The 14,359-nt window shown below is 37.6% G+C and overlaps 1 protein-coding gene across 2 annotated transcripts; it reads left to right on the forward strand.

Annotated features, from left to right (window-relative positions):
- Positions 1–364: 364 nt before the first annotated feature.
- LOC147634813 (putative mannitol dehydrogenase 1) lies at positions 365–3,984 on the forward strand. 2 transcript variants are annotated; one of them, XM_086804000.1, is made up of 6 exons: positions 365–506; positions 1,064–1,177; positions 1,908–2,135; positions 2,363–2,648; positions 2,914–3,067; positions 3,545–3,984. In XM_086804000.1, the coding sequence occupies exons 1-6, from the start codon at positions 430–432 to the stop codon at positions 3,760–3,762; spliced, it is 1,077 nt and encodes a 358-aa protein (XP_086660126.1). In that variant the 5' UTR covers positions 365–429; the 3' UTR covers positions 3,763–3,984. The 2 variants fall into 2 exon arrangements, with proteins under 2 accessions (XP_086660126.1, XP_086660127.1); XM_086804001.1 differs by lacking the exon at positions 365–506 and adding an exon at positions 810–922.
- The last annotated feature ends 10,375 nt before the right edge of the window (positions 3,985–14,359 follow it).

Here is a 14,359-nt window from a genome sequence, read left to right on the forward strand (position 1 = left end):
GACAAAGCCACAACTTACCTCGAGTCGGTCGAAGGAGAGACCCAACAATAGCCCATTACCCACTTTCATGCATGAGGGGACGAGGAGAAGAAGATGATAGCCCTTAAGTGGAGCCATGCACGAGACAACGAGGAGAAGATGACATAACCCACATCTAACCATGGCCACCTCATTAACTTCACATCGAAACACGACCATAAGAACGAAACCAACAGAATCGGAAAAGAGAGAAGGCCAAAATAAATAAATAAATACCATTTTTAGATGTTATTAGTGTGATTTTGAAACTCCAATTTATTTATTTATTATGTACTAGGCTTATGGGTACTGTACAAAAAGAGCGACGTTTTAAAAGAGACGCACTTTCCTTCTTCGTCAATCAAGCAGTTCGCTGGTGGTGCAGCGTGCTTGCTTCCTTCCAAGCTCGCCATGGCTACCGTCATCGTCGAAGGCTACGCTGCCCACGACAGCTCAGGCCATCTCACCCCCTTCTCCTTCACCCGCAGGTAAATCGATCTTTCTTTCTTTCTTCTGCTTCTGTGTTTTCGCAAGCTTTCCTTCTGCGTAAGCTATGGTGTTTGTCAAGGACCAGCTATTTCAAGCTTCTCTCCTGCCTCTCCCTTCCTTCCTTTTGCATTTTCTGCGATTTGCATGCTTCCCTTCAGCCACAGGCAGGTAAGCTTTTTGTCGCTGACAAGCTAGGGCGTATTTTGCCAACCTGAAGACAAGCTAGGGTTTTCGATGACGTTTTTATTGTTTGCAAGCTTGAGGACAAGCCATGCTTTTGTTTTTGCAAGCTTCTCTTTTGCTAAAGACAACGAGTGATTTTTGTATTTGTAGCTTCTCTAGTGTTTGCGTGTGTACAAGCTCTTTCTGTCATTGAATGTGCCGGCAAGGTTTGAAGCGGCAACTGATGGTCAAGGTTTTATGTGGTCGCAAGCTTTTCTTCTTTCTTCTTCTGTTTCTATGTATGCAAAGTTGCCTCTGCTTTGCGAACTCGGGGTTTCTGGTTTTTGCTGTTGATCGAAGTTGATTCCTTATTGTTTTTGTGTGGCCATGGCAGGGTTACTGGGCCAAATGATGTGACCTTTAAAGTTACCCACTGCGGGATTTGCCACTCCGACCTGCATCAGATTCGCAATGAATGGAATGGTTCCAAATACCCCATGGTTCCAGGGTAAAACCTCCTCTCTCTGCCCCTCTTCTTCCATGTGTAAATACCAGCTGCACACCTGCTTTATCTTTTACAGTTTTATTCTTTGTTTTTGCTACATTTTTCCTGTGTGTGCATGCCCATCTCAGAGTTTAACGGTCTTAGTTATGCCACTTGAACTTCTGTACACCTGCCTAGTATCCTTTGTAGCATTGAATCTTCAATGCTTTTTCTTATTTTTTAGTACTTCATATCAAAGAACAAATCCATGCTGGTGTAGGCAAAACAACACAAGCATGTTGACAGCATATGATGCATGTCAAACAATAGATCCGTCTCAATGATGTATGTATGTTAATGCCATGTAAGGGTTTAGTGTTGCCATGTAAATTTGCAAATCGCTCTTATGTAGCTCAGATTCTTGCCCATTTGTTGCGGTTTTCACCTGGGCATGGGCATGTCACAGTTTAATGATCTTGGCATTTCTAATCAAGAACCACCCTGTGATATGACCAATATTTTCTGTAGATTTTACTTTCAATAGTTATTCATGTCAGTCTCAATGGTTATATATGGAGTTACTTCATTTAACTGGCTTCAGAGTGTGCTGTTGTGTGTAATCTTCAGTTTTGGAGGTGTTGAGATTTACATCTGCTTTACTAACTTGATTTGTATAAGCTTTTCTGGATGTACAGCTGTTTTGCATTTTGTTGTGGCAACACTGGATTTGTCTTATTTTCTGCAATTTTTGCAGACATGAGGTTGTGGGCATTGTAACTGAGGTGGGTTCAGAAGTTACTAATTTTAAGGTGGGTGACCATGTGGGTGTGGGATGCATGGTGATGTCCTGTGGTGAGTGTGATGCATGTGAGAAAAAGGTTGAGCAGTTCTGTCCAAAGACTGCCTGGACCTACAACAGTGTAGACATGGATGGAACTCCCACCTATGGTGGCTACTCAACTCTAATGGTAACCAATGAGAGGTAAGGTTCATACTTAAAAACTAGTTCTATTTGCACTCTTTCAAGTTGAGCTTTCTGATAATGTCTTCAAAATTTGTTGCTGTACCTTTCATAAAAAGGTTCATACAGTTTGATTATTTTATAAAAGAAAAATAATGTAGATCATTCATTTTTAAAAAATTGCAAGGATTTGATGCCTTTGTTTAATTGATTAAGTGGTTAAATGTCGTTTGTTACTTTGTTGTCAGATTTGTTCTCCGCATCCCCGAGAGCTTGCCTTTGGATGGGGCTGCACCATTGCTTTGTGCAGGAATTACTGTCTACAGCCCCATGTGTTACTTTGGCATGAGAGAGAGAGGTAAACATTTAGGAGTTGTTGGGCTGGGAGGGCTTGGCCACATGGCGGTGAAGTTTGCCAAAGCTTTTGGCCTCAAGGTTACTGTTATCAGCAGATCCCCAAAGAAAGAGAAGGAAGCAAGGGAGATTTTGGGAGCTGATAACTTCCTTATTAGCTCTGATGAGGATGCAATGAAGGTGATTTTAAAGCTGTTAAGACTGTTAATGTAGTAAAGCATACATCTGCATAGGCATAGTCTTCACAGCTGGTTCTACTATTCATGCATGCATGGTTGGACGGATATGGGGGGTTTTACTCTTTACATATTAAAAAATTTAAAAGATTCACTGGCCTGGAGTTAAAGTTGTAGTTGGAAGATCAACCTTCTGCAGTTTTTTCCTTCCCTAATTTTGGCCAACATATGAAAATCCCAAGTGGCTAAGCATTTGTCTTTATATGCAGAAAGCCTCCAAGAGTATTGACTACATCATTGACACAGTTTCTGCCCCTCATGAACTGGAGCCTCTTCTGAGTTTACTCACAGTGAATGGGAAGTTGGTCGTTGTTGGAATTCCTGTAAAACCATTTGAGCTGCGACCTGGAGCTGTGATCTTTGGTAAGTTTGAATGTACATTACTAAGATTCTATATTGGACATGTATTTGCTTGTCTACAAATGAATGGGTTTTAACTAACTGTGTACCTTTTAAAATCCTTTAAGCTCAGACCTGGGCCTGTGATCTTTGGTAATTGAATGCTATTACAGTATTCTCTATCAGACATGTAGTGGCATCTCCACAGACGAGTGACTTTAAGCTAGTGTGTACTAACATATTTTTTAGTTGAGTTGTGTAGCTGATGCCTGTGTTTAGATCTAGTTACTGGGTTGTACTAGATTATTGGGCCTTATATGTACAGCTTTATTAAGTGGGTTTCATGCTTATGGTGCTTTGAGTGGAAAGGAATATATCTTACATCTAACAAATCAATTTAGTCAGTGTGGTCATCCAAGCATAACTTCATAACTATTTCAAGTGTTACTTTACACTGTAATGATTTGGGTTTCTCTATTGCCCTCTTCTTTTGCCTTGCAGGGCGACGCTTTGTGGGTGGTAGTCTTATTGGTGGCATACAGGAGACTCAGGAGATGCTGGACTTTTGTGCAGAGAAGAACATCACTTGCACTATTGAGAAGATCTCTGTGGACTATTTGAACACAGCCATGGATAGACTCACGAAATCAGATGTAAAGTACAGATTTGTGATTGACCTTGAGACTCACCCTCAAATCTTGAAGAATAGCCCATTGTAAGCAGTTTTGTTTGTGTTTCTTTTTGGGTTTAGTCCAAGGGAGGTGGTAATGGCTAGTCTAGTGAAACCATTTTGTAGAGGATGTACACGTCTATGTGTTTGCTGTCCATATAGTGGCTCAAAGCTTGTTTACTACTGTAAGCAGTGATGTCTTGAGCTGTTTACTGAAGCTTTACACGTGCTGTGCCGATATTGATATAACAAGTAATGGTGATTCAAGGCTTAAGCAGAAGTGGAAGGAGTATGGGTGGGTATTAATGCAATAATGCTTCAAATTTTTTTGCTCTGCTGCACCTTTGTCATCGCATGCTACTTTGTGTTTGCAGACAAATACATGTTGGATCTTGAGCATATTGCATTGTGGAATGTTTGGGGGGTGTGCAGGCCTTTTAGGTTTTACTGTATGCATTCTTTCAAATCGCTGGTCTGTTGTGGGCTTTTGTGTTTTACCTGTGTGGGGATATTGGGCTTTTGGGTGTTCCTGTACGTGTGACCGTGCAGTGTTGGGGAAAAGATAGATCTGCAGCTAGGTTACTCATTTTTTGAGAATAGATGGGAGAAGGAAAGATATTTCTCAAATCGAGTAATCTCTCCCTCTCATAGAGAAATTTTGTATTTTTGTGTCGTGCTTTAACCAATCAGTTTCCGTGACATCCTTTTCTTTCGTACTGTTAAAGAACTCGTTGGTCGGCTGCACTTTTCCTCTGGGTTGGCTTTTTAAAGAGAGTGCACTTTTGCACGAAAAGCAAGCAACCGCCCTCACGTGCTGAAAACCCTTTTAAACCATGGATTGAAGTTTTTCACCATGAGATTGTAATTCATTTTCTTCACTTACTCTAATTATTAGGAGATTTTCTAAATTTTGCTAGGCTAAGTTGAGCCCAAAATATTTTTGTCTCTATTTATTAATTACAATCGCGTTTTTGCGTTTTGAAGGATCATTAAAGTTGTGGTTTGAAGGTTCGCATGGTTGTTTATAACTTTTAAAGGTTCAAAGGCTTATTTTTAGAAAAAATCTTGGGATTGTATTGAAGTTTAGCTTCGACACGTGCATGGATTGCATTAAAACCACCCACACTATGCCAAATTTGTCCATCACGAGGTTGATGCTAGTATATCTGTGGAGAAACGGTGTTTAAAGCCATTTGTATTTGTTTTTTCTAATATGATGGTAGCGCTTGATTTTTTTTAAATTGTAGTTTTTAATGTTTTTTATGGTCTGTTGGTAGTGCTTGATTTTTTAAAATTGCTGGTAGCGCGCTAGATTATTTGATCCCAAACTTGGCGAGGTTGGCTCATGCCGTTGCTATCCCTAGTTCCATAAACCCTTGCCACTTTCTCATATGACACACATCAACGGTGATGAAAGCTTGCATGTGAGTGAATAATTAGTACCCTCTTTAATTGAAGCGCTCGATTTTTTTAAACTCGTGCAATCACATGCTTCGCGTTGCCCTCCATAAGCTTTTTGTTAAGTACCTCAATGTGCACATCATCTTCTTCGACACTACGGCAGCTTACTTCCAAGTGCTATAGATTCATCGACACAGTCAGCCTTGCTATGTCCCTGGTCTCAACCGCCTCATCCATGGGACCCCCGCTCACGCTAGTATGACCCACACCACATAATCAAGGCAAGATTGGTCGAGCTGTGCTTGCACTGAGCTTTTTTAAAAAGAAAATTATCGAATTGTGAAATTTTTGTGGTTATTGGTATGTTGTAATCTTTGTATCAACAAAAGGCAATACGTAAGGATCACTCCCCTACCTAATTGTGATTATGGGTTCAATTTTAGCTCGAGAACACGCGACAGTATTGTATTTGAATTTTTTTTAATATGATGGTTTTTGTTAAAAATTGAAGCCCTCTATTTTTTAAAAAACATCTTTGAAGCTCACCATTGTGAAATTGCTAGCTTTTTTTGTGAAATTTTAATTTGTACAAGGATTAATAAATAAATATTAAAATCTATTCTACACTAAGGTTGCAAACCTTAGTCTGCCTAAGTTTTTTTAACCAAAAATTAAATTCGGGCACCCATGAAAAAATTAATTAATCTTCAAAGAGTGAATATGCACCCACGAAAAAATAATAATTAATATGTAACTAAAACAATGAATTCGTGTCACACATGCTCCTTTTGTATGTGCTTAGTGTGACCCCCCTCCCCCCCCTTCTTGAATCAAAGCAATATAAAATCAAAAATTTACACAAAAGTTTCATCTTTGCAAGAGTTTTCTTATCCCCACAATTTACAAAAAGAAGCGTAGGGTCTTCAAAAGATATCATCATTGGTCATCTCCACTCCCTTCCATAGTTAATAGTTTTCCCACATGAGCCCTACTTATGCCTAGACTACTCTTATTACTTGTGAAGTATTGTTTTTTAATGAACCTGGATCAGAATGGGTAGAGGGAAAAACTGTGACAGAAAGCGAGCTTGTAGGGATGGGCTTCTCCAACACCCCTTGGCAAAACCAATCTATAGCCCTCACTGAAGGCTCGTAGGTTGGGGTCAATTTCAATGAAAAACATACTTGCTAGCCCGGTTAAATATTGATCTTCGGCTTTCTTAACACAAGCCTCGGCAAGTTTATCCAACCCAGTAGTGGAAGAGATGGCAGGAATTTGGTGAAATCATACCTTTGTGTGTCCATTGTGATCGAATCTAGTATTATCAAAGGTTTTGATTGCTTGGTATATGGGCTCAATTTTGTAAGAATTTCATCTCTCATTATTAATATCATAGTTCCTACCATGACAGTCGATGTGTAGTCCTACAATGGTAATTAATGTGTGGAAGTGCAAATATACATGAGGTTACATGTATATAAGAGTGCAACCCCATAGAGGAACCTTTTGTCTCTATAACCACAGTGAGAAAAAAAGTTCTCTACCAAGTGAAAAACCTTTGTCTCTAAATATGGGAGGTATTTTTACAAATTTATAATAGTTTAATAAAGGTATTTATAACTAATCAAATTTCCAAATCTTCAACTTTGAACTTTATAGGCATTTTTCAAATCTCACCAATGCAAAATACACTATACTCCGGTTTTTTGCACATTATTTTACGTCTTCATTCTAGCACACAGCACTAGAATGGAGACGTAAAATAATGTGCAAAAAACCGGAGTATAGTGTATTTTGCATTGGTGAGATTTGAAAAATGCCTATAAAGTTCAAAGAGGTGAGAGTGTCTCCATTCTAGCACACAGAGAGTGCTTCAAAGAATACGGCAACAAAATTATTGCTTTATTCGAATTTAGGCCTATCTTAATTGGAATTCCAAGCACATTTTTTGCACTATTTTCTTCACTAATAAGTGTTGTTGAATAAAGCAATAAATAAGGAGGGTAGTGAAACTTGGAGCAGGAGTACAAAGATGGTGATGATTGCTTAGGGTTGGGGTTTGGATTTCCTTGTACAACAAAACTGGCACAGTGCTCCCTCTCTCTTCTAGTCTTCCTCAATGTCTTGTCAGTGAGGTGCGGCCCTGAGGGGCCCATCGTGCATGGTGTGACTCCAGAGGAGAATTATACTAGCAAAAAACCAAATTTGTCACACAAACTGTTTGGATGCATTGCATTGCCTCTCCAAGCTCTGGCACTGGCACCAACCATCCCCTCACATGCTCTGTAGAATCGTGCAGAGGAGGATGGAATGCATGGAGTCTCTTACACCCACTTCCCCTTCAATGCAAGTCCGGCACAGCTCCTCAAACAAGAGGCCAATGCATCCCCTCCATCTTCACCTAACCTGACCTCCAAGAGAAGCTCTTTGTGTAGGGAGGGTAGCTCCTGAGGTAGACCCAAGAAGAAGACACAAAGATTGGAGAAGAGAGAACTCTTGGGCCAAGAAAGAAAGAGAAATGTTGTTGCCGACACTTCACAGGCTTCCCTCGATGCTCAAGGAGGAGGAAGAGGTGCTGCTCACAACGACCGGGGGTGTAAGCCCCTCGTATCTTGGAGGAGAAGGTGATTGCATTAGCTATGGTATGTTTCCATCTCTTTCCCTTCCTTTGTTTCTAGTTTCAGAATAGAAAGAGACATACCAAGCATGAGCTCTTGTTGGTCTATGTCATGGTCCTCGTGCACTGGGCTGAAATTCTTAGGGCATGGATCATAAATAATTGGCTGATTCGTGGGCTAGAGGTGGGTTCGCTTCTGCATAGAAGGTATGGTTCTCAACACCCTGGCTACCAGTTAGTGGATGATCATAAATTCACCTCTCCCTCTTCAAATGGACACTTGATTTTTTCCTTCATGGTCCCAAGCCCACTAGGTGTCCGGTTTGGATAGAGCTACATGATCTTCCGCTTCATCTCTACCCCTTGCTCAAAGTAATTATTGAGCTACTAGGCTAGAGACCTCAAATAGACCTGAACCCAAGATGGCATCCTCAAGCATTGATTGAAGTGGATATTAGCAAAGACCTCCCTTTAAATTTTTTTCTAGATCTTGGGAGCGAGGCTATCTCCCTTGAGCAACCTATGCTATACAAGAACCTCCCCAATGCTTGCTTCCATTAGGGAGCACAGGGGCACTACATTAGAAATTGCTCTTCAAAATTGGGTAATAGTGTTCAAACCCCATAAGAAGAGAAGTAGGCAGACCCCCCCAAAGAAGTGGATGCTCAAAGTTTTTAAGTTGTCAACATGAGAGGTAGAGCCCATGCTCTCATGAGGCTCCCAAAAACCCTCCTATTGGTGTGTTGAGCAAGCTCCTTGTACGCTTTATGTGGGAATTTATCTCTTTCTTTCACACTCTCTCTCTCTCTCTCTCTCTCTCTCTCTCTCTCTCTCTCTCTCGCAAAGGTGAAGGGCTCCCTCTCTTAGTGTAGTTAGGTGTAGCTAGGGGGTGATGCTTTGAAACGGGACCCTTTAATCTTCTTGAAGAGAATAATTAAAAACTCATAAATTATATCAAATATTAAAACAACAACTTGAATTAAATTGAAAATTAAAGCATAAAACAAAACATAAGGCAAGAGAAAGAAAAACATCACCATCAACACCATGCTGTGCAATCTTCCCCCCCTTGTGCGTGGCCTTCCCCACACAAGGGAATTTAATTAGCTTTTCAAAAAAATAGGCCATAGCCCCCAAAATATACAAAATGTGCTTTTAGAGAGCACGACACTCTTCTTTTACAAAAATAGAGTGTCTAATATTGGGACTAGGGTAAAGCCATAGGCTTTAATAAATTCCACATTATAAATGTATCTTTCCTAAAGTTCAAAATGGAAAAATCATTTGCTAAGGTTATAAGCTACTATGCTTGCCAAAAATTAAATGTGATGAACATAAGAAACATTCTCCTCGACATTATTTATCAATCCTCGTAATCTTCTTCACCTGAAAATATAAGCCCAATTAATGATTAAATTAATCCCACAAATATTAAACAGGCATAAACCATAACCAACTCATGACTACCAGCCGTAAGTACTTTCAGGAATCACCCTGCCAATACAAACCTAACTGAAATAATCATAGACGGCCCCAAACATACGTCATATACCATACGTATTAATATTTTTAGTGGTGTCACCCACGATATTAACCTAGCCGGCATGATGCAAGAGTAACCTAGGCTTCCCCAAATTACTCAAGAGAGAAAAAATAATATTCTTAAAGAGAACTTAAAATATATTCTCATAACATCCCTCTTGCTTGAGTTTGCAGTTGTCCTCAATTCAGGTTTGCTGGGTTTGAAAAGAACGAAGGATCTCAATAAGCTCGGAAAAATTTCTCAGCATCCATGTTGCATCTTCTTGAGGATGGTTTTTGAATGTCAAAAGGTATTTAATTAACATGGATCAAAAGGTATTTAATTAACATGGATCATAACAGTCCCCCCTGTTGGGAATGAATCAACTGTCCTCAGTTGCGCAATTAATGAGTGGATGGCTTCAAGGCACAAGTGGAGAACAAGATCATCACATCAAACAATTTCTGAAAATAAAACCAAACAGTAAAAGGGATCTAAGTGTCCCATACCACAGAGGTACCTTCCACATACAAACACTCGCTGGTGAAAGATAGAAGACATAGATACGTCTGGTGTAGCCATGTAAAACCAATCTAATGTCCCATACCATAGATTAATTCCACATGACACTACCTTAAGAACAGAAGTTTGAGACGGAGTAGCTAATTCCCTCTGAAACTTTCATTCTGACATAACTTTTCTCTATCCTCAAAATTAGACTACAAGTCTTATTCCAAAATTGAATTAGGTCGAAATGGAAATTCTTATCAACTAAAGATTGAAAAATAATCACTTACATTACTGTCAATAACTTGATGAATTTATGGGGATTTGTTCTTGATCTTAATCTTGTAATTGTCTAACTAAATTCTTGGGATTTATTTTTGATCGTAATCTTATTCTTATAATTGTCTAACTAAATTCAAAAAATTATAATCGTTGAATAGGTGTATAATTCTTGAATTTGTAAATCTTACTTGTAAACAATGAAATCTAAAGGAGATCTTGATCTTAATCTTAATCTTAAACTTGAAATCAGAACTTGAAGAAAGATAAACATCTTGCGGCCGAGTTGATAGCAAGAACTTGATATACTAGTAATGAATCTTGGCTTAGATTAAAAATACTTGAAATGGACGAAAATTGAGAGATTAGTCTTTAATTAATCATAATTACAATTCTTGAATAAATCTTGTTCTTAAGGGGTTTAAGTCTTGTGGTTGAATATATCTTTGACTTAAAGCAATTCTTGGTCTAGAAAGAATCTTGTACTTGGATAGATCTTAAACTAGAACACTTGAAAATTTAGACGAAACTTTACTTGAATTGGTATAAACTTCGTAATTGTGATTGGTATACAACGTAAGCTTGGTTTCTAGTCACTTGAGAGCTATTTCTTTACTTTTCTCATCATCACTAAATTCGATGGTGAAGCAACTAATAACTTGAATCAAAGACTGGAGAAACTAGCTTGGTTCTTGAATCTTCAAATTGGTCTTAATCTTCTGTGAAATGTCTAGCAATCATTTTTACTTGAATTTGGGCAACTAGATCTTGAAGATAACTTTTGCTAATCTTGTCTCGATCTTTCTAGTTAGGTCAGGATATCTAAAATTCTTTTCATCAGGAGCTAAAGTTTTGTAAGTAGGTCTAGAAGAAAAGAATATTCAGAAAACAGATACAAAAGTAAACAAGAAATTGTAAACAATAAATAATTTTTTTACACATACCTCCACCTTTGGTTAATGTATATCGAGTGCGTTAACCTCTTCGGTGTCAAGCTTGTCGTTTGCTGCAATTTGGTTCTTCTTTTTAGTTGGGCAAGATTTAGCATAATGTCCCAACATCTTGCACCTGAAACACTTGACAATAGACAGTTTGGATACGATGTCATTGGTCGGGCTATGCATGTCAGATGCTTCTATAGTTTTAACTTTCTTCTTAATATATTTGTTCATTCTAGACAGATGTCATTCAATCTTTCTTTGAAAGTTGTCCCGATGCTCTCGTTCTTGATTCAAAAGAATATGGAGAGAATCAAGCTGTTCCTGAATAGTACGATGGTGCTGCGGATATTCACCCATTTCGTGACAATTAAAAGGAATAGGAAAAATTTAAAACAAGAGAAAAGATAGGGTTTCTTATCTCATATGGAATGTCGAGCTAGATGTGAATCCTGCCAAGTTAGCTCAATACACAAATGCATAATTTTTTCAAGAAATAATCCATGTACTCTTTAAAATTAGAAAACTAGCCATAGGTTAAAGCAACATTTTAATGATATCTTCACTAACAGTTGTTTATATTATTCGGACTTCATGAGGATTTAGAAAACAACATTATTCACAAGAATTTGACTAAAGTCTCAAAATTTCTCTTGAGGTAAATTCTAAAAATCTGTAGAAGAAATCCAAACTAACTATATGTACATGGGATCCTTTTCGATAAAATATGATGGGAATAGTCAAAAAATATTTTTTTTCTTTTGTAAAACATTTTATTGATCTCATTTAAGCTTATTTGAAAGCTTTTAAAGCTTAGTCAAAAGCTTATATATATATATAGTAAAATAATTTTCCTTCTACTATTGTGTGCTCAACGCATGAATAGAGAAGGGAAATGAAAAAAAATAATAGTAATAATATGAAGCTTTTTTTTATTTAATTTTTTTAAATTATTATAAAGCTTTATCTCTATAAAGCTTTGTTAAAGCTATATTACAGTAACAAAAAATATATATATATGTATTATTCTGGTTCTTTATAAATTTAAGCTATCAATCCTCTCTTCTTGAGACTACCCGCGCAGCGCGCAATAAAAATTCAGCGCAAGAGTAAAAAGGGAGATTTTAAAAAAAAAATTAGCTCCTCCTGGATTTCGCGCAACCGGCCTGCTCTTCGGGATGCGCAGGCCGTCGGCCGTCGGATGGAGGGAGGAGGAGATTAATGCGCTGCTGCCCGGGTATGAAGGAGGGAGAGAGAGAGAGAGATCAATTGGAAATTATATATATATATATATATATATATATATATATATATATATATATATATATATATATATATGGCTTTTACTCATATCTCACAGACTAGACTGCGCTTTTACTAATTGAGAGAAATTAAGAAAAATCCATCTTCTCCCACCCTTGATTATAGAAACTGAGCAAAGGGAAGGTTTAGCAATTCTGATTATGGCTCTCCATGCTCCTCTGCTTGCTCTTTCAATCCGTACAGACAGATTAGGAAGAGGATTAGTGAAGAGGAAGGTGGTTTTATGGTTTTGGGAAACCCACTAATGGTTTTTCACCTAGTTTTACCCTTTGGGCAATAGATTGATGGAGATTGACCTAAACGTGATCTTCTTTCATTTAAATTCAAGAAAATTACCAAAATCACCTCTGTTTTTGTCTCTTTCACCTCATTTAAATTCAAGAAAATTACCAAAATCACCTCTGTTTTTGTCTCTTTCACCTCTTTTTTGACCGCCTTCAAGAAAATTAAATTACACCAAAGCTCTGATACCACTGAAACGGGACCCTTTAATCTTCTTGAAGGAAATAATCAAAAAATCATAAATTATATCAAATATTAAAATAACTACTTGAATTAAATTGAAAATTAAAGCATAAAACAAAACATAAGACAAGAGAAAGAAAAACATCACCATCAACACCATGCTGGGTGCAATCTTCCCCCTCCCCCTTGTGCGTGGCCTTCCCCACACAAGGGTATTTAATTAGCTTTTCAAAAAAATAGGCCATAGTCCCCAAAATATACAAAATGTGCTTTTAGAGAGCACGGCTTTCTTCTTTTACAAAAATAGAGTGTCTAATATTGGGACTAGGGTAAAGCCATAGGCTTTAATAAATTCCACATTATAAATGTATCTTTCCTAAAGTTCAAAATGGAAAAATCATTTGCTAAGGTTGCAAGCTACTATGCTTGCGAGAAATTAAATGTGATGAACATAAGAAACATTCTCCTTGACATTATTTATCAATCCTCGTAATCTTCTTCACCTGAAAATATAAGCCCAATTAATAATTAAATTAATCCCACAAATATTAAACAGACACAAACCATAACCAACTCATGACTACCAGGCGTAAGTACTTCCAGGAATCACCCTGCCAATACAAACCTAACTGAAATAATCATAGACGGCCCCAAGCATACGTCATATACCGTACGTATTAATATTTTTAGTGGTGTCACCCACGATATTAACCTAGCCGGCATGACGTAAGAGTAACCTAGGCGTCCCCAAATTACTCAAGAGGAAAAAAATAATATTCTTAAAGAGAACTTAAAATATATTCGCATAACATCCCTCGTGCTTGAGTTTGCAATTGTCCTCAATTGCAGGTTTGCTGGGTTTGAAAAGAACGAAGGATCTCAGGATAAGCTCGGAAAAATTTCTCGGCATCCATTTTGTATCTTCTTGAGGATGGTTTTTGAATGTCAAAAGGTATTTAATTAACATGGATCAAAAGGTATTTAATTAACATGGATCAAAAAGGTATTTAATTAACATGGATCAAAAGGTATTTAATTAACATGGATCAAAAGGTATTTTTTGAATGTCAAAAGGTATTTAATTAACATGGATCAAAAGGTATTTAATTAACATGGATCATAACATGCTTTCTCTTTATGTTGACTTTAGCAATCAATCCTTTCTTTTTCCATTCCATAAATAAGGCCTCATAGGAAAGGTTGTGGGTTGAGGGGACCAACCTGTATACTAGAGATGAAGGTAAAGTTTACATGTCATGCTTATGCTATATAGTATATCTTAATTAAACCTTAACAAAATGTGATGTGAATATAGAGTTAATAGTAATGGTAGGACTAAAGAATCCATGATAGTATAATTTATAGGAGCCTAGCCTTAAAGTGAAACCCCTCACACTCAATCTTATATGATCAAGTAGACCTATTCAACCAAAGTGTCAAGTAGGCAATTAAAACCCACTTTGTAGGCATGAAGTAATTACTAAGGATGATGATCTTATTTCCAAGGTCCCTAACCTTTGCATACCAGGCACATAGCCCTTCTAACAACCACCATCATGAATGTATGCTACCCTCTCCTATCTTGTTAACTACT

This window comes from Cibotium barometz, chromosome 10 (genome assembly GCF_041138505.1).
Source record: "Cibotium barometz isolate CiBa-2024 chromosome 10, ASM4113850v1, whole genome shotgun sequence".
NCBI classification, from domain to species: domain Eukaryota; kingdom Viridiplantae; phylum Streptophyta; class Polypodiopsida; order Cyatheales; family Cibotiaceae; genus Cibotium; species Cibotium barometz.